The following is a 19,735-nucleotide window of genomic DNA, read 5'->3' on the forward strand; positions in this document are numbered from 1 at the left end:
TAATTGTGCTCCTGCTGAATAAAGTAATATCATTTATGGATTAGCCACGTTTTCAGCTGTTCTCTTTATTTTCTTTCATCACAATGTCTCCAGCACTCATGGCAAGATTTAACCTTATCCACTAATAAATCACATCCAAACTGAGGGTCTGGAAAGTAAACCCAGCAGGACAAACATACAACCTGAATGCAAAATGTGAGTCAACTCAAGGTTACTGATGGTGAAAGCAGTGTTTACGAAAACCACTGAACATTAATGATTTAAATTAATATCCTACAAAAACATTAAAATCATTGCACAGCGCTGCACAGGTACAATAAAAAAACATTGATGCAGGATTAGTCAAAACTAAATCATGCTCAGCTATGCTAATGCTAATGCTAACATCCAACATGATCGCACTTACCATAAATAAATCTTTTTCAAAATACTGCTTTGGGTTTATTGTAAACACTTGAAGTTTATCCAGAATATATTTAGTATTTTCATCTCAACAACATGGTTTTATTTAAAGAGACGTCTACCTCATTGTGGCGCAAAGTTTACAGAGCTGCTACCATGGAAACAGATTTAAATCCTCAATCAGGGGGTCAAACTCAGTTTTATTTTGGGCCGCATCAAAAATCTGAATGTACTTTATAGTCTGGTTGTGCCAGAATTTATTGATAAAACCAATTAAACTGTTAAAATATTAATAAGTCGCTGTTCCTCTAGAATTTTATGATGGTTTTAGACTTTTTTGCAATCACAATTGCAGATTTAGAAATGTTTGTAAGGAATTTTTACAATATTTGCGCTAATGTATGATGTTAAATGTGGCTTTTTATTACTCACTGTATCAACTACAGACTATAACTTAGCAATCAATTAAACTCAATGATTATTAACCAAATTTGGGAAAAATTTGCAAAAAAATGTGGAGATTTGTTGATTTTGTGTGAATTCTGCTTATTTATGAAAAGCTGGAAGGACTTATTGATGTAATTTGTAGTGTAGAGGGCCACATAAGAAGCCAGAGGGGGCCAGATTTGGCCCCCAAGCCTTCAGTTTGACACCTGTCCTACATGATTCAGCTACCAACACAACTACTGCAAACTTTGGTCACAACGTTTTCTTGTAGACTATAGAAAAGTATTTTTTTATTAAATCATTTTTAACAACCCTGGCAATAATTATACTCATGTAATTAAGAAGGCTACTTTATTTATCACAATTATTCATTATAACATGTAAAATGTTTTGTAGGCTGTTAAAATTTGCTAATTGGCAACTGAGTTACCAAAAATGTCAACTACTATTTATCAATGGTTTCTTGAGTATCGCTGCTTGTCCTTCATTTAAATGCTCAGTGTTTATCTGTGGGTGGTTTTCTGCAACAGCACAAGCCTAAGATCAAATTCGTGGGTGAGGAAATCGTCCGTTTTAATGATAAGTCTGTGTGTTTTGGTTAAACCGTAACTTTGAATTTAAACGTTCCAGAGAAGTGCAACAATAATGACTGAGAGTAAATGGCTTTTGGGCTGAACATAAAAATGCCACTGCCTAATTCCTGAAAGTCACACGCTGAAGGTAAAATGAGGCATGAATGAGAAGCCGACCCCATGACAAAATATATTTCCACTTCCTACAAGGCTGAGGCAGGAGGCTCATATTTGTGTGCCCCATGACAGTCTGTGGCATTTAAGTAAATGTCTCTTCTATGTATGTCACCTTTATTACCCCTCTCTGCACACCTTTATGCCAGAGGCTAAATTAAAAGCCCCTCTGGGCCGGGGACAGCTACTGCCCCAGAAACAAATGGGCATGTAGGAGGAAAATCACCAAAAAGAGCAGCTTGGCACTTCCCTGTGCTTACTTACTCACTCAGACCTTTTCTGTTTGGAGGCAGACCTGATTAAATCAAAAGACTGGAAGCATTTCTGCAACAATTGCTCACTTTGTCACATCAGACTGGAAGTTTGGCCAAAGCCTGTTAGCGTTAGCGACTAGAGCAGAGGCTGCAGTGTCGCTTCTGCAGCATTATGCAGACATCTTGGGAAAGAGGGATTAATTATCCGCTCATTACAACACTGTAGAATCAAAATCTATTTAAACATTACTACAAAAATAAGAAAAAAGCTTAGAAAATACATAAAATGACTTTCTGAAACTAGTTTAATACACCATGATTCACAGAAATTTTACGAAATGATAGATATTTTATTTGTTTTCTTCAAATTTTGAACTTTACAAACATTTTATTTGGCACTTTTTAGACTTTAAGACTGCATGACTCAGAAAACTTACTTAAATTTGATCAGTTTAGGTTTTTTAAGCAGTTAGCATGTACTTAAGCTAGTCTGAAAGCTAAATCTTTAATTATTATATTTTCAAATGTGATTACTTTAGTAACTTTTAGACCAGGGGTGTCCAACCTGTGGCCCGAGGGCCATTTGTGGCCCCTGGACTGACTTCTGCAATTCAAAAATGATATAAATGTGCACCGTAGATACAGATTGGGACTTTTTTAACTTGAAGGATCAGATTACGTAAACTCTCTTTTAAGTCTAAGAACTTATCAGTTATTATTTTGTCTATTTTTGGAAGAAATAAATATTTTTTTCTAAGAATCAAGTCAGAAATGTGTTCAGAAAAAAACCACCTGTCGCCATGCATGGAAATTTTATTGGATAATTTTTGTTTTCTAACTTAGAAAAACAACGATTTTAAGAATCAGACACCTTCAATACATTCAATTTAAATATTTAGAGCAAATTTGTTGAAATCTACTTCATAGAAGAAAAAGGCAAAACAAACAAAATTCAATTGAATAAAAAATTAATCTGACGCTTCTTGACAGAGGAGAAATGATGAGATCATGAAAGCGAGGAGCCAACTACACTTTGTTCTTTTGTTTTGTTGTTAGCGTTCAGCTGCTCGGCCTTTTCTCTCTTTGCTGTTGTGTTGCAAACCTGATCAGGTTTAAAAATTCACGGAGGGGATTTTCTACAAAAAGTTCACAAACGGCAACATGAAAAGCGGAGGGAGGACGCCTCTGAGGCATGTGGTTTTAAAGCTAACAGTTAGCGCCCCGTCAGGTGTTTAAACAAATCAGACGGTGTCTGCTGCAGGGCGAACATCCTCTAAGACGGGGTGAGCAGAGGATTTCTTCCTGAGGCAGAGAGACTTTATCAAGTGTGGCTGTGAGCTCAGCAGAGCAGCCTGTCCCATCGCAGCGCCACATGGCAAGTGTTGCATCACTGCAATAATGGGCCGCGCCTCATTGAGCAGGCTTATTGGATCTACCACAGAAGTGAGGTAAGTGGTGTGCTAAATTAAATGCAATTCATACTTTTTTGGGCTGGGGCCCGCGCTGCTATTACATTAAGTGTGAGAGAATTACATAGGCAGAGACAATATTGCAGCTGTTGGAGCATTACAAGACGCTGGTGGCTTTAGTGAGATCACATTTCAATCAAGCCGGCAGTCTCAGGTGACTCACCGTAAATGAGAACAAATGAGGAAATTAAAATGACATCCATTGATTTCTGGACCGCGGCACCCGGCGCCATTACTAATTTTATTTTTCAGTCGCGTTGGAGAAGAAAGGGAAGAGAAAAGTCGCACTAATAGAAGCTTAAGAGGCAAGCGAGCCAGAAAGTGAGTTTACTGAATGCACTGAATCTGCAGAAGATGACGGCTCTATTATGAACTACTGGAGAAATCTGGAGGCGTTTGTGTCATTTCACAGTCACTGATCCAACTCCAGACCATCCAGACCTCTGGTTAAATCTACTTCCAGGTCAAAGATTCAGATTTATATTTTGCCTTGCAGGGTTCATATCATTTTCAGGTTTTTCCTTTGTATGTTTTCAAACTTTTCCAGCAGCGCACTTTGGAGATAAAGACAAACACTTTTAGTTTACCATTTTATGACAATTTATTTCCTTTATTAATAATGTATTGTGATGAAAAATGTCTGTGTTTCAACTGTAAATAATGTTTTCCAAATTCAGGCTGTTAATACAACATTACAAAACTGTGCAGTTTAAATATCAAGCACTTTCCAAACCTTGAAAACACCTCATTAAAACTCAAGCCCTTTCAAGGATCTGAACCCTGAAACCAAACCGACAGTTTCATCATGCAGTGAGAAGCATCGCTGCTTTTCTTCTGCCCTTGTTTCATTATTGCACCTTTAACCTTGGCCACCTGAACAAAAGCAACGATTCATGTTGAGTTTAAAAAAACAGGAGCACCAAAACAACTTGTGTATGCAGAGGGAGCCCGGTCCCTAATGCGCGTCAATCTGCTGGCACTGTGCGAAGAGGAGCACATGTGTGCCTGGAATCCAGATGGATGCTTTTGTTGGTTTATCCGAATCGAGGAGACAAAGACCAGCTGTGCAGCTTTTTTTTTTCTTAACTACATATTCCAACACTGCTATGACAGACTTATTTTGTTGATTCTTCATCCCAAATTTCAGATGGGGATCATTTTTTATGATTGTGTCGAGATTTGTGCTCATGATCTTGTCAAACACAAACACCTGGTTGTGCTCTAAAGTTGGAATCATCATCGACATTTTAGTTCACAAGGAAAACATTTGTTCAACACGTTAAAAATTGGACAGTTACTCTGGTTTTCACTGATTGGCTCTATTTAGTTGATTCATCCTTTAACCAACTGGTGCAAAGTGAATTTGGTGTCTAAATTTAGTCACAGATATTAAACTGTACCAGCCAAATTTGATGGAGAATCAGGATTAGCCATTATGCCAACTGTGCTTCTGATTGGCTGACGTCTCCTCTACCTCCCTCGAAAGTATAAAACCAACTCTGGATGTTATGATACCGTCATGTCCAAGAAACCAGTTTATGAAGCTCAAAGTGGGTCTAAAGAACCATCAGTAACTCAAACTATTGACAGAACCATGGTGCACTGAGTTGCTGCTGATAGGCTAAAGTTGGCATCTGTGTTTTTAAGTAATCAACTTGTTGCGTGTTTTCACACCTGACAGTCCAGAAGACTCAGTTTGATTGGAGATAAAACTGCAACATTTGTTATTTTCACACTGTTCCTGTTCCCCTCCTCGCCTGTGGGGGCGCTGCACCAAGAACCACTGAAGGAAATTATACAAAGACCTCCAAAAAACATGAGTGCAACTTCCTTCTTCAGGAAATGTAAATAAAAATGGAGTGGTGTCAGATTCTAATGGATATTTGTCTTTCGCAAAAAAGCCAAAAATACATTACAGCAAAAGAAAGAAATGCCTGGTACAGAGGGAATATATACAGAAATAATAGAAAGTTGGTCAGATTTTAGTGATAATTTGTTACTTTCACACTCTTTAGGTGGGCAACCAGCCACCCAGAATGTTAGTTATCTAAAAAGCTAACAATTTAAGAACTACATGGCATAAAAGCAGCAGTTTAAATGATCGGACTCACCGTTGACGACCACGGCTATGTCCACAAAGTCGATCTCCCCTCTGGCCTCCACGCTGGCCTCGCAGCGGTAAACGCCCTCGTCCGCCTTGGTCACCTGGCGGATCTGCAGGTTGTTGTTTGGCAGCACCTGGAACCTGCCTTCACGGGTCGGGAGGAGAGGAGAAAGCAAAACAACAGCAGCGTAAGAGGAGCAGGAGATAAATTTAGGAAGAAAAATGGCATCTCCAGTCCAACGCAGTTAGCCTGTCAGTCTCAGCTGCAGCTCATTTACCTGATAACGTCCAAACAGATAAACACTAGCAATTACAGCTCAGCTCTGTTGGGCCTCTATCTGCTCTGCCCAGAAAAGATATTTATATCCCTGGATCACAATTAGAGAGAAATGATTAAAGAAGAAAAAAATGTGCTTTCATCACTGTAGTGTCACAGAAGATTTGAATTTCAATTAAAAATGTGACAGATTCAAGGATTCAAAGGGTCACGCTTTCCAATCAGAGCTTTTTTTTTCTTTAAGAGAGAGAGTTGTAAATCAAGGAGGGGAGATGAAATAATGAGCGGTAAGCGCCGTTCGCACTGCATTACTGATTTTACAGGAAAGGAAATTACTAAAAATGAATTCCTCCTTTGAGTGCTCCTCTACCTCCATCTTCCTTTTTCTTTGCAAATTAAGTGGACCATTCTCCTGATATTTAACACTGTTAAAACTAAAAAGGGTGGGATTACCAGGCAGAGCACTATAAATGGTATAAATCATCTTTTGCTTAAAGGGAACAGAGGAGGGTTGACAATGAGACTGTGAAATCTTCCATGGAGAATTGGCAGTACAGGATAAAAACACCCATTTCTCTGCTGTTTTTATGTATTTTTTTCATATTTTTCTGGTGTGTTTTTAATCTCATGGGGAAGCGGCGCATTTGAATGTCACCCATCCAGCGGCTCCATAATCCATCCTCTCACAGAGGCTTGTTAACATGGTCTCTGTCCAAATTAGATGCCTCCTCCATTGGGTTTCTATTCATAGATTTTTATACCCTTGTCTCATTGTGAATCCAAAACAAAGGAAGGGAAAAGCATTTCCTAGAGAACTGAGTTTCTGGCACTTTTTCAACAAGATGAAACAAGATCGGCGCTCATGAGCATTTTTTATTCAAACATTCAGGTTCAGTTCCTCTGAGAATGGCTTTTCTTACAACTTTTATGCTCCAAATTATTAGAATAACCAGCGCCGACTGGTAACCCAGACTGTAATGTTATTTTCATGGTTATCACAGCTCCAAATCTAAATTGTGAGGCGCTGAAAATGGCAGCTATTTCCCTGCCGGCCTGCAAATTTCTTGGCAAGTTACAGCTGATCCACTGGGTGAAGACAAACCAAGAAGAAAAATGTTTGCCAAATGAAAATAAGCATTAGATACAATTGTTGCGGCTTTAACTGGTAGGTTTTGCACTCAGTGATTCAACTTTTGTCACATTCTCCATTTCTGCAAGGCGGCAAAATTGTTAAGTGCAAAGGGCGTTAATTATTACATTTTGGAGCCAGAAAACATAACATTTTGTAAGAACTGAACATAAATAAAACACAGTTTCTTATTATGAATTTCACTGTCTGAAAATATCAGAACATTTTGTTTATTTGAGAGATAAAAACAATTTTTTGGTGGAAATATGCTGCAGGGATGTTTGAACAGATATTACAGACAGAAAAATGATACGGCAATAACTTTTGCTATAAAACGATCAATAAAACTGTACGAGGGAGCTAAATAAATACACAAAATACAGAATAGAGAGGATAAATCTCTGCTTGGTTGACAAAATAAGGAGACAAAACCTAGAAGTGAATGGATCAGAAAACAAAACAGTCTATGTTATGGCTTTAGCCAATACTTGAGCAACAATACTTGAGCAAATTATAGGAAAAACCTTCATATAAGGTTGAAGCTTCGTTCCCTTCTAGTAAAAAGAGTAAAACTAGACAAAAGGGTCAATCAAAGTGAGTCAGAAAGTGGTGATAACTCACTGTGGTGCTCCTCTGTGATCTCTTTGTCCTGGTAGTACCAAACTACCGCCGGCACCGGCGAACTGATGACATCACAGACCACCTCTGCCGTCTCGCCGTGCCTGAACTCCTGAGGCGACTTTACATCCCGGAACGTCAGTCTCTCTGTGGAGCCAAACAAAAACACATTTAACAAATGTTACGGATCTCAAGTTGTTATAAAATAAAAACGTATTTGGATAAATGTACAATACTATATGAGATAAATTCAATCTGCAACATGACAAGGTCCAAAACAAACAAGAGAATTAAAAAAAATCCCAAGTCCTGGGCCTAGTCAAAGCCCAGGTCTCGTTAAGACTCTTTCAACCAACATAAAACACTCTGAAAATGCCTAAAAACATCAAGATATTCAAAGATTTATATAGATGTCTTGTATGAAAAAGGGTTATTTTTTGGTGTCTATCTACAAAGATCACTTTCTTTAACAGATCAAAAAATGAGAAACTGAATATTTATTGGAATCTTGTTGTTTTTATTCTTCCAACCTTTGTTAATTATCCATCTAATGAAAACAGTGACACAAATACAAGTGGAAGCCTAGTCAAAGTCCAGACTTGAGATCAAACTGATGTTAGAGAGAAGACTTAATGAAGTCAAAGAGGTAAGAGGAACCATTTACTGCAGCTAGAAGATGTATTTGAGGTATTTAGTTACATTTTTTGAAGTGAAATCTCTTTCTTTTCCAGATATAAAACTACTAGAAAAGTGAAACATTCGTAGTAAACACCTAAATGTGTATTAGGGTGTCCTAATTTTTTCACAGATCTGTATGTACTGAACAAATACACCAGGAATAAAAGAAAAGCCCTCGATGAAATGGAAACCCAGACATTTTGGTTCTGAGCTTTAGTCTGAGGAGCCTCTTCAGCGATTGAAGAGCTTCCCGCTAAGCAGCAGCAGATCCGTCTCCAGGCCTCATCAGCGCCTCTGATGCGGGCCAAAGATGGCTCTGCTGGCGCCGAAGCCAACATGCCATCACCTGCGCGGCGCATCATGAAGGCGTGAATAAATCAGTGGCGGCTCTCCTATCAGTCTTCTCCGTTAGCGAGGCTCCAGCATTAGCATTTCAGCTGGGTGATTTATACCAGGCGGCTCCCTAAAATGAGCTTTCGCTCCCCGACTGCACCCTCCGCCCGCCGACGTGTCTGGAATCTCACCGTCTTCATTAACTTCAAGGATGCCTGTGCATGTTTCTGTCACTCACTTCGCTCTCATCATTCCCTCAGCCGCTCTTTGCTCATTTCCAAAAAAAGATGTTCCTCATTTCTTCTTCTGTGAAGTTTGAATACTTCTGCTGTCAGTTATTTACTCTGTTTGTATCCATTTCCTGCTTCCTTTTGTAGTCACGTTGCTCGACAAGAGAATCAGAAAGGGAAACATCGTCTCTGGAGAAACACGCTGCTGCAAACTTGACATCAGCAAATTGAGGAAACACTCAGCAGAGTTTCTGCTCTCCTGTTCGCAGAAACGCTGAAGTTAAACACCTTATATCAGCCAATTTCCCTCCATCCACATCTGGACACTTATGATGGGTTTGGAAAATATGCTTACAAAACACTTTAGTCAAGTACGAAAGAAAAAAAAACAACAACTTGGCGATGCTAGAGTCAAACAGTAACTTGTCTAATTTATAAACGATTTCAGTTCAGATTTAAAACTGTAGCGCTGCTGGTTAGAAATAAAATCTTTGTAGAGATTCTTTCGACAGCATAAAATAACAACCACATTCTTTTGCTTCCTCCTAAAACACAAACAGACAGTAACATGCCTGTTTTTACTTATCAAATCAATGCTGATGTGTTGAAGTTAAAAGATTTGCTACTTTTTGTTGTACATATTTGCTGTATTAAGAGAAACATATCTAGTTTCCGGTTTCTTTTGGGCTCAATTGAATACATTTATTTTCAGTAATAAGAACAGGATTTAGGTCACTGTCTTTCAAAACGTTCGCTATATTTAGTCAGGTTTAAGAAAGAATAAGTAAAAGTCTCTTGGTTTTACATTTTGTTAAAACTTGGTTATAAATATAAATATTCTAAGTTGTACTTTACATTTTTCTTTATAAGAAACAGGAAACAATTTTTATCCTGCTTACAAATTAAAAGCTTCCATCTGCATCTACAGGTCAAATTTGTATCTTTGTTGAATTGCAGTCAGTCTATGGGCCACAAATGGCCCTCGAACCGCACTTTGGACACCCCTGACCTAAATGAATCAAGCATTTTCAAGGATTTCAAGCACCAGTATGAACCTTATATGTAGCAGGAAAATTTCCCTGGACTGACCTTACTGTAACGACACCGTGCTGGAATTCACTGCATTTCACAAACCTGTGGAAGTGGATGAAATCAATAATTCGGAGGGGTGACCCGGAGTGTGTGTGTGGAAAGGTGTGTGTGTACTTTAACCCGGAGGTCAGATTGTTCTGTCCAACACGCTGCAGACCAGCAGGTCCGCCCAGGAGCGCAGGCGGGACGGCGGGCTCCGGCTTCGGCAGGGCTCTTCATTCGCATTCTCCTCATGAAGCCCACGCCACGGGGCCGCGCGCGAGCGGCGCTCGGTTGCCAAGGAAACAGCGGGGCTGGTTATGCGGTGAATGAGGCTATGACTGAACAGCAGCAGGTGGGATTGAGGCTGTGATGTCTCAGCTAATGCTTCTCTGGGAGTGGAAGGGAAGACAGCAGCGCAGCAGGTGATGATTTCCAGAGCGCATGTGAACGTGTCGCTTTCCTGGAGTTAATCCTCGTACTTTTGACGTTTCTTCTAATTAAACTTGGTGTTGTCTCGTGATCATGCACAAGGGTATTTAGTCAGTCCCATCACAGAGCTCACTGCGTAATTTCTCAGTGAGGAAATCTTGTGCTTTATTGTTAATTCATCACATGTAGCGTTTCTGGCTTTGAACAGGAATGAGTGTGTTCTTTTTTTACTCCTTTTTCCAGTTAAGGTCGGGTCATTTCAAGGATGTAAGCGCTCAAATGTTATATATTCAGCTGCGCAGAGTGTGAAATGTAGCAATTTATGGGCTCATGTTAAAGAATCTTATATCCTTTCATTATTTATGCCTTGAGGTGGCTTCAGAAATGGACTCTACGGAAGGTCAGAGGTGACAAAATGAATGTCATTTCAAAGTAAAAAATATGGCAATTATTTATTTGCAAACAAAACCCAAACATATGATATGATATGATATGATATAGTCTATTACGTCAATGACTCGATGCAATCTGCTGGGTTTCCTTTAGGTAATTAACTGAGAATTGAAATTATTTTTTGAAAAGTACCTAGAGATGACATTTGTTGTGAATTGGAGCTTTATAAACAAAACTGATTTGAATCATAGGGATACAGATTCATATCTGATTGGTTGACTGGAGCATCAATAGCACCGCCCACTGACTTTGATGACACAAACTAATTAAAAGTGACCTATTATGTTTCCTTGAATAGGTTAGGATAGATTTATGGTGATACAAAACATTTTTTGGCACAAAATCTATCTTAGTTAGTTTAATTCAGAATGAGATGTTTTAGGGTGTCTGTCACTTTAAATCCAAATAGGCTGCTGCTGGCCACGCCTCCCAACTCAACATTTACACTTGCACATGAAAATGGCTGAAAAACAGACTCAATTACACAACTGTACATCTTAGAAAAGCATTAGTAGAGCCTCCTGCACAACTCAAAAGAATGCACCAAATGATTTCTGGAAAGGTCAACAACAAAACACTTGTCTTTTCCAGCAGCCATTGTACAGCGCATACAGTGGTAAAACCAGCTGACCAAAAATTCTGGAGCTCAGCTTGGGGTTGCTAGGCGTCAGGAAGAATTCCGCAATTGTTGCTAGGTAACGGGCAGTGCCTGCTGATTTGTGACGTTATATCCTGAAGGTTTTTGAAACTTCTCATTTTCCAGACACCAAGCAACTTTAACATATTGGGTTTGTTTAAGGGCTAAGGCTGTTTTTAGAAGTGGAAGTATGAAAAGTAAGGTTCCCTTTAAGGGTTTGGCTTCATTATGTGCTCAATGAGCAAAGGGCAGGAAAATGACTGCTTGCATGTAGGAGAGTCTCCGTAGCGATGGAGTGACCCCCCTGCCTCATAACATCAATGGGCCACAAAGGCAGGTTAGAGAAAGTGCCAGGTCTCTCATTAAGCCTGGCAGGATCCGAGTCCCGTAGGCACCGCTAGCCGTTATTATCCTTTAATCATGAACACAGATTCACAGGAGCCACAGGCACACATGGACCTCAAGTTCAGGGGCATCCTTAACAGCTTGTGGTGCAGATGAGAATATGAATCAGCAGTGATCAAAACCTAATTTCAAAGCTTTATTCTATTCGTGTCTGACTCTCCCCAGGAGGCCAGCGTGGAGCATCTGCAGGTTGCTGTGAAGTACAGGCGTACCGTGCAAACGGTAACAGGCGAAACTTACGGTAGATTTCGAGCACCACCGACGCCTCCTCCGTGTGGCCGCTGGCGTCGGTGGCCTGGCAGCGGTAGATCCCTGCGTCCTCGATGATGGCGTTGTAGATGATGAGTCGGGATCGGGACGCCTCCGCCTGCAGATTCATTCGTTTGCTGCTTACGATGCGCTCACCCAGAGGGTTGAACCATTCCAGCCTTACAGGCTCACCGATAGCTGGAAGCAGACAGAGAAACAGGAAAAACCAATATTAATTCATTCTCTTTGTATTTAACATGCTAGCTAAGGTTTGCAGAGTCCCAGCTGGTTCTCTTTTTGTTCGTTTGTGAATTTGCTACATCAACTCTTGAAAAGATTGCGCATGATTGGAAATTTATGTGATGGGAATCAACGATTGCTTTCCAAAGGTACGCTACCTGTACGCTTCTTGACATTTGATTGGATATGACTAAGCTGCTGTTTCCCCTTTTAAATGCGGCTGCATCAAGGATTTAGTTGACAGTGGCTTCTTGGTGCATCAAACCATGGAACCGAAAAAGGAAACACTTCAGACGTAAATCCGTTCAGATCAAAACCGAACCTGAACCGGAGCGTCCTCATGTGCCCCATGAAGCAAGACCTCGTACAGCTACTTAAGGAGATGACAGATCCATCTGCAAGCAGCAGGTTCCCCTCGTCTGGAAGGCGTGTTAATAAAACAGCGACTGTGTCAGCACATTATCTGGCTTATCCATCAGCCCAGAACAAGACCACAGACAGATCCTCATTTTTACAATTTCCTAAATAGGAGAAGACGTCGGATTTCTGCAAAATCCAGAGGTAAAAGAAGTCGACAAATTAAATACAAGATGCCTTTGAGCAAAACTGAGGCGTGACCTATATGGTCTATAGTGGTGATTGTAGCCTGGAGGTAACACCTGATGGAAGGAGGGGAGGTGGAGCAAACAAATAAGCTAACTCTCCTCCTCTGCCACGTTTTAGCTTCAAAGCACAGTGATCGTACACCATCCCTGCACCCAGCAGATTCCTTTGCCTCATGTGGGCACTTGAAAGGAACAGATAAGTGCTCAGTATCACTGCAGCTGCCTTTTTCCACCTGCTAGCACCACAATGTTATCGCCTCTCCGCATTATACAGCCTTCAGTTATGAGTTTGAGCTGATGCAACCGGCATGGTGACAGCCCCATTTGAATCAAAGATGATGGGAGAAGACAGGAGTGTGCAGCGTGCCGGCCCGTTCTGCACACTCAGCCTGGCATCCCTCTGTGTGTCTTAACATCTGCGTGAATAGCACATCTTAAAATCTGCATAAGCTCCGGCGCCACGGCGACATCTTGGCAGGAAAAGTAAGCGCTGACTGAGAGGTACGATGGCAGGACAATGATGACCACTTCTCCAGAGGCTAGCAAAATGCAGACACGGAGGTATTCTGATTTATCAACGCTGGCAGCAGCGAACCATCGTTTGGAGATTAGAATAGACTTGGAAATGTTAAAAAACCCCAAATATGTAAAGGTTTCTAGAACTGAAGCATGAAGCGGATCGCCTTGCATGCTGCAAGCGGAAGATTACGGTCTATAAATGTTTACTGGAGCCAATATTTACCAGGAACATCCCTGTAAAACTCAAGGAAGAGGCCAGTTTAAAGCAGGGAGGGAACGTCCTCAGTCATTTATGTCTGTACTGGAAATGTACTGTAAACCCACTAAAACAAGACACAAGCTGTTCCACACTTTAAATATAAAAGTGAACTCAGAAGTCGAGTCTAGCATCACTTAAATCCGAAGAAAGATAAACTATTCAGAAAAAAATCATTGTAGATTAGTCAAGTTTGTGTGAAAACTAAGAAACTTGATTTCAGTTTCATGATGCTAATGCTAACTGTTGCTGTTTTTTCTATTGTAGGCAAACAATAGAAGATATTTGGCCTAATTTAATTGTTAAAACAAACTGTTTCTACTCAGCCTTTCTGAGGCTAATTTAGCATGAGCTACATATCAATTTGGTTTATTTTTTACCACATTTAAGTTTAAAATCTACCAGATTTAGACTTTCTGCTAGAAAATAGGCTTTTTTATTGAAATTTTATTTACAAAAATAGCATATTGACAATAATTTATCCCCCACTCTGGTATTTTAAGGTTTTATCTTTGGTCATGAGAATCTTTGAGGTTGGAAAGCCTCCATACCATCACCCTAATTTTTATCTCTTTCCACAGTTTCTCCATCAATTTCAGAAAGTAAAACATAAAACTTAATAATTGACAGTTTACCTATATTTAGATACTTATACACTTTTAATAATGTTGATCAGTGGCACCAATATGCAAAATTTCCATCTATTCCAAATAAATAATTTGCTAATCTCAGTTAGGACAGAACACAAAACCAAAGAACTGGATGAGTTTATTACCTTTTCACAAAAATACTTGCAGAACTGCAGACTTTTTGTGCCATCTTGCGATTTTCCTAAAAGTTATCCATTTTTTTATTTATTTTACTGCTTTCATCTGACACCAGGGGGAGATTATGAGCCGGTGTGTTACTGGGTACTCAGACAAAACCAGTGTGTGTGTAGCAGAAGGAAACGAAGGTGTTGGTGGGAGAGTTTTCATTTCAGGTACCGGTGAGATGATGAAACACCATCCAGGGGTTTTCAGTTTGCATAACATCTTTACAGCCGTTCAGTTCAAACGCGGAGCTCCTGGATAGGAACTTATCTTTTCATGAGCCTCAGCTGCAGCTAAGTGAAGCCAGAAAAACTAAAATGAAGTTCGAGCTTCATTCTGAGGAGATTCGTCCATGATAAATTTGTTTAATGATGTTCCAAAAGCATAATTATGGTTAATGTAATCATTTTCTGCCGTCCCGATCATCAGCACCTGCTTTGGATGTTACCGGCCCATGCAATGGCCGTTAAAAGCAGTTAAAACATAAAAATGTCGGACAGACTTTGTGCAACCTTTCGGTCCCCCTCTACTCTGCTGCTAATGAATAAATGCGAGATGACGTTCTGCTTCTTGTTCTTTTAATTCTGGATAATAGACTTAGGATAGGGTGTTTTTTTTTTGTCAATATTTGCTATAAATATAGCTAATAAAACCTGTTTATTAGCTATATTTAGCTGTGACATATTTCTGCTTACATTGCTATGATGTCACTGTAACTAGTTGATGTCAACTTTAGTCATGCAACACCCAGTTCTGACATATTTTGATTTTTTCCACCTGTATTTGCTCTTCAACAAATGATTCATTGAGTTGTGAAATATTAGACAGGAAAAACAAAAACTGGAGTATTAAATCAGGGAAGCATGTCTGAACCATCTGCAAACTGTGTTTGTATGTTTTTTTATTTCAAACCTACTGTCACAAATGTAAATATCTGGACACAAAATAAAAATGCTTATTTAGACACAAAATCAACAGTTTTTCAGAGATTTTCTTTCCTCACTGAATAACTAGTGCATGAAAGAGATGGATCAATTTTAGGTGTTTTTTTCCCCACACTTCTCTACCAGGAGCGCTAATAACTGTGAAGGCCACTGGAATAAAACACGCAGAAAAAAAACACACAATTAAACCAACCTAGCACCTTTAGACAGGACCGTTCCCATAATCTTTAGTAATTGCTTTAGCAGAGTAGCAAGGTTAAAATGATTAATACCTACAAAGCAGAACAGCTGCTAACAGGGTGGTTAAGTGTTAGCAGGTAGCAATTACCACAGCTACCATGAAGGTTGTAATGTTCCTTTACAGCAGAACTGGTGCTTAACGGGAATAACTGCAGGTTGGGTTGAGAGCAAACAAACGAGGCTTTTAAAATGTTTGGAGAAAATTACAACAGCAACAAAGAAAGAGACTAAAACCAAACCACCCAAATATCAATATTTTAACAAAGATATCTTGTTCTAAACATTAAAGGTTTTATCCTCTATATCGGCACTAATCTCAAAGGACAAAACTGTTCAATTTTTATTCATTTTTAATTAAAAATAAAGAAAAATATTTTGTTTTTACCTGCACAACTAACACAACACAATGTTTTAATAAAATAAAGTATAAATCTATAATTTATAATAGTAATAAATTATTATGGGTCTGAAACATAAAATCTAGCAGGTTTGTCTTACTGTAAAAAAAAACATAAATGTTGATATTTTTCTATTATCTTTGGATTTTTTGTGTTTATTCTCAGCAACTAGAACTGGACGTGTTGCTCATTTTTCCAAAATGTTTGCTTTATTTAGTGGAGTTTACTAAAAGTCACTGGATGTTTGTGAACTTTTTGACTATGAGGCTGAATAAAACGTGAAAAAAGGGGGTTGATAAAAGACGAATACTTAGTGTTGAACTTTCCAAATTCAGAAAACTTTCATTCGTATTTCTTTTAGTGAACGTTTCTTTTTAAGTTTGTGCCATTTTTACATTGTTGAGGGCCGCACAAACTCACTTTGAGCACCATAATTGGCCCCTGATCCACATTTTGAGCACCACTACTCTGTAGCAGTGTGTCTAAAGTGAGGCTCGAGGGCCATTTGTGGTTCGTGGATTGATTTTATTCGGCCCCCAACTGCAAATTTGGCCCATAGATGCAGATGGAGACTTTTAATTTGTAATCAGGCTGAAAGTTATTTCCTGCTTCTCACACAGGAAAAAGTAAATTAAAACACAAAGTGTTTGTGTTTTTTGAAACAAATTTTAAGAAAATGCCAAGAGAGTTTTACTGAAAAGCAAATCAGCTTTTATTCTCTGCTAAACTTGGTTAAATATAGTAAAACGTTTTGAAAAAAAGTGACCCAAATCCTGTTCTTAATTGGATTTTTTTTTTAATAGAGCAAACATGCAAAATCTGCTATGGTGTATTCGGGCCACTGCAGTAAAAATTTAAGAAATTTTCTAGAAAAAAGTCAGGTTTTTAGATTAATAAACATTTCATACAAAAATCTCTTTAAAGTTTTGGATCTTCAATAAATATCCGGCTACTTTATTTGCTTCTTTTGACAAAAGGTTTGCTGCTCTCTAGTTTAGCTTTTGTAAGCTTTCTAACGATTATAAAACATCCAAATAACAAAATATCTGAAAGAACAAGCTGACACAGGAACAAATGGACTTTCTTTGGACTACTTAGCCTCAACTTCTTCCTAAGGTCAATCTAAAACGCCCAACGTTTTCTCTTTCAGCTTCTCCTTCCTCTCTTGGCCTCCTACAGTTTCTTTTTCCAAGGCCGTGTGACAGAAAATAAAGCTTTTCTGTGCTGAGAGGAGAAGAACAAAAGCAGATCCCGCTGATGGGAAGCCTCTCAGACTTTCTGCTTAAAAGCAAGAATAAGTCACCAGGTGTCAAATCTTCTGTTCTGGGACAAAAGCTGAAAGTGGTTCCACTGCTGGACCCAGTGGTTCAAGCTTTCGGGTTTTTATTAGCAGGTGAAAATGCAGCAGCTCAAGTGACGCCATAAACTATCAAACCGCTAATTACTTTAAAAAGCTAACTTCTTTTATGGCTTTAAAAGCATCTGATCCTAAGAAGATGTTCCTGTAGTTTACATTCTTGTAAACAAGGTTTTTAGCCACATAAAAAGCCAGACAAACAAATTTATTTTCAGTTTTTCAATTATTCTAATAAGATACTGAGTTTCCTTAAATCTGGACTAGAAATCAACCTGTTTAAAGTTACTTTTGAACTATAATAAATTAACCAGGGCAAAATATAATGTTTAAATGATTAAACTTTGTGTTTTTATGATGTAAAGCACTTCATGCTGCCTTCTTACTGAAATGTTATTGATTGATTGATTGATTGATTGATTGATTGATTGATATGTTTTTGTGAATCCAAACCTACATTTTTTGTAACGAATTCACAAATCTCACCACAATGTTGATTTCATCTGAAAGCCAGAAAAATCCCTTAACAGCTCCGACTTTTTGTTTGCAGGTTCGTTTCAGCTTCCTGCGTTTGGCAGAACCTCCTGCTGGCATGGTAACAATCCAGGATGGGGAAGGTGACACAAACACTTCCACAGACACATTTTCATAGTGCTTCAAAAGTTTTTTCATTTTCTTCTGTAAGCCTTTCACATTAAAAGCTTTTTTCACTCTGGTGTTATTCATTTCCTGTGTTTCTACCCCTCCACCCCATTCCTTCACTGCTCAGTGTGCTTTAACTCTCCCTTACAATCCTCCAAGCGCGTTTCTACCCTCTTGATTGTTAGCCCCCTGTCGAGTGGGTTGGCAGGAGAGAGACGGCAGCCAGTAGGAGGCGGGTTGGGCCTGCCAGAAAGCATGGCCGCCCCGCTGAGCCGCCGTTGGCCCCGACAACGGCTTATTTGCTGCTGCGCACGTGTGGCGTTCACAAAGGGACAAACTGGGCATTCAGGATGGTGTAGCTGACAGCAAACACACCCACAATCCTTACAACGCTTCACCGCTACGTGATTTTTGGTGATTTTATGGAGAAGAAACATTTTGTAAAAACAGAAACCTGAAATCTGCCCAGAGAGAGTTAAAGAGGAGCTGCTAGAGCAAACGAGGTGGGTTAGCAACTGATGCTGCTGTGGAATATCATCTCTGCTAAGCTACAGAGCTGTTAGCATGTCACAGCAACCTTCTTCAGTCAGAAGCCTCTTCAGATTTGTGGCAGTACTGACTGCTACCTGAGATATTTCCTGTCCACACCAGTAACATTTAAAATATCATCTTCTTCATGAGACTTTTAGAAAAACAAAATGTTTTTGGTCAGAGGTGACTTTGAATTTGTTGCATTACAGACATCTACTGGAGATTTTTGAAGATTTTTGGATTAAGATGAGTTACAACAGCATTTAAATTTCCTTCTGGACAAATAAACGCTTTTAAATTACCTGTGCAGATGAAGAATTTGGACTCTCCAACGCTTAACTCCACCTTGTGCAAGGATATGGAAACCTGCAGTGAAGCTGGAAAAGAAAAGAGAATAAATAACAGTTACTACAAAAAAGATTTGCACAGTACTTTGTGCTCAATTCTGCAACAAGTGTGCCTTTATATATCTGAAAGTCTTTTATGAAGAAGGTTTTTACACATTGTCACAGTTTGATTCTAATTAAATCTCAACCACTTTCAGTCAGAATGAGCGACTTATTGTTCGAAGATGTTTGTTCGTTGGATCCGACCCGTTGTCTCGCCGTTTGCAGGGACAATGGTTTATGATTTGAAGAAAAGTGGGGCAGGTTTTTAATGGAGAGGAATCAGGACAGCAGTCGATAGCACTTCTGTTTGATTTGCTGGAGAAAACACAGGCAGGTGAGACATTCTGGATCTTTGGATCTGAACTGAGAAAGAAAGAAATCTTGTTTTGAAAAGTAGACGCTTAATCGAGGAGAGAAAAAGTTAACTTAAATGTTTCTAAGAATTTAATAGAAATCTAATACAGGGTTGTGGAAATGTCAGTGTAATAATTGGAAATAAGTCTTTCACATCGCTGTGGAGGAACTTTGAAAGCCATTAGTGACATGTTTGGGGTCATGGACTTTGACTAGGCCACAGTAAATCTTTTTTTTTTTTTCTTGAAACTGCTAATCATCTGGATCTGAAGCAAAAGATCATAAACTCACAGTCGGTATTCTTCAGGATTTTCTGATACAGCGTAGAAGTCCCCGATCATCATACTACCACCGCCAAATGAAATGCTTTGCTAGTTTTATACCAAATATATATTCCACTTATGGATTTTTCTTTGTGATTGTTAAAACTTGACCTCTGACCTTAACTCAAGTGTGTTAAATGCATCAGTAGAAGGAAAGTGGACGTCTCTTGTTTCTCCAAAAGGCTTTTTGCTTT

The 19,735-nt window shown here is 39.1% G+C and overlaps 2 protein-coding genes across 5 annotated transcripts in view; both read right to left on the bottom strand.

Moving 5' to 3' along the window:
• Positions 1–19,735, bottom strand: part of LOC116715903 (neural cell adhesion molecule 2-like) — a 288,491-nt gene that overhangs the window by 60,664 nt on the left and 208,092 nt on the right. For all 4 annotated transcript variants that reach the window (XM_032556645.1, XM_032556643.1, XM_032556642.1 and 1 more), the window contains exons 2-5: positions 18,778–18,852; positions 11,926–12,132; positions 7,450–7,593; positions 5,430–5,567 (exon numbers count right to left, since the gene is read on the bottom strand). In XM_032556645.1, coding sequence (XP_032412536.1) covers positions 5,430–5,567; positions 7,450–7,593; positions 11,926–12,132; positions 18,778–18,852 — 564 coding nt within the window. The remainder of the gene's footprint in view (positions 1–5,429; positions 5,568–7,449; positions 7,594–11,925; positions 12,133–18,777; positions 18,853–19,735) is intronic.
• Positions 1–19,735, bottom strand: part of LOC116715496 (neural cell adhesion molecule 2-like) — a 200,905-nt gene that overhangs the window by 58,499 nt on the left and 122,671 nt on the right. Inside the window, exons 4-8 of the mRNA XM_032555907.1 lie at positions 18,778–18,852; positions 18,115–18,249; positions 11,926–12,132; positions 7,450–7,593; positions 5,430–5,567 (exon numbers count right to left, since the gene is read on the bottom strand). Coding sequence (XP_032411798.1) covers positions 5,430–5,567; positions 7,450–7,593; positions 11,926–12,132; positions 18,115–18,249; positions 18,778–18,852 — 699 coding nt within the window. The remainder of the gene's footprint in view (positions 1–5,429; positions 5,568–7,449; positions 7,594–11,925; positions 12,133–18,114; positions 18,250–18,777; positions 18,853–19,735) is intronic.

The sequence above is a fragment of the Xiphophorus hellerii genome, chromosome 24 (assembly GCF_003331165.1).
Source record: "Xiphophorus hellerii strain 12219 chromosome 24, Xiphophorus_hellerii-4.1, whole genome shotgun sequence".
Taxonomy (NCBI): domain Eukaryota; kingdom Metazoa; phylum Chordata; class Actinopteri; order Cyprinodontiformes; family Poeciliidae; genus Xiphophorus; species Xiphophorus hellerii.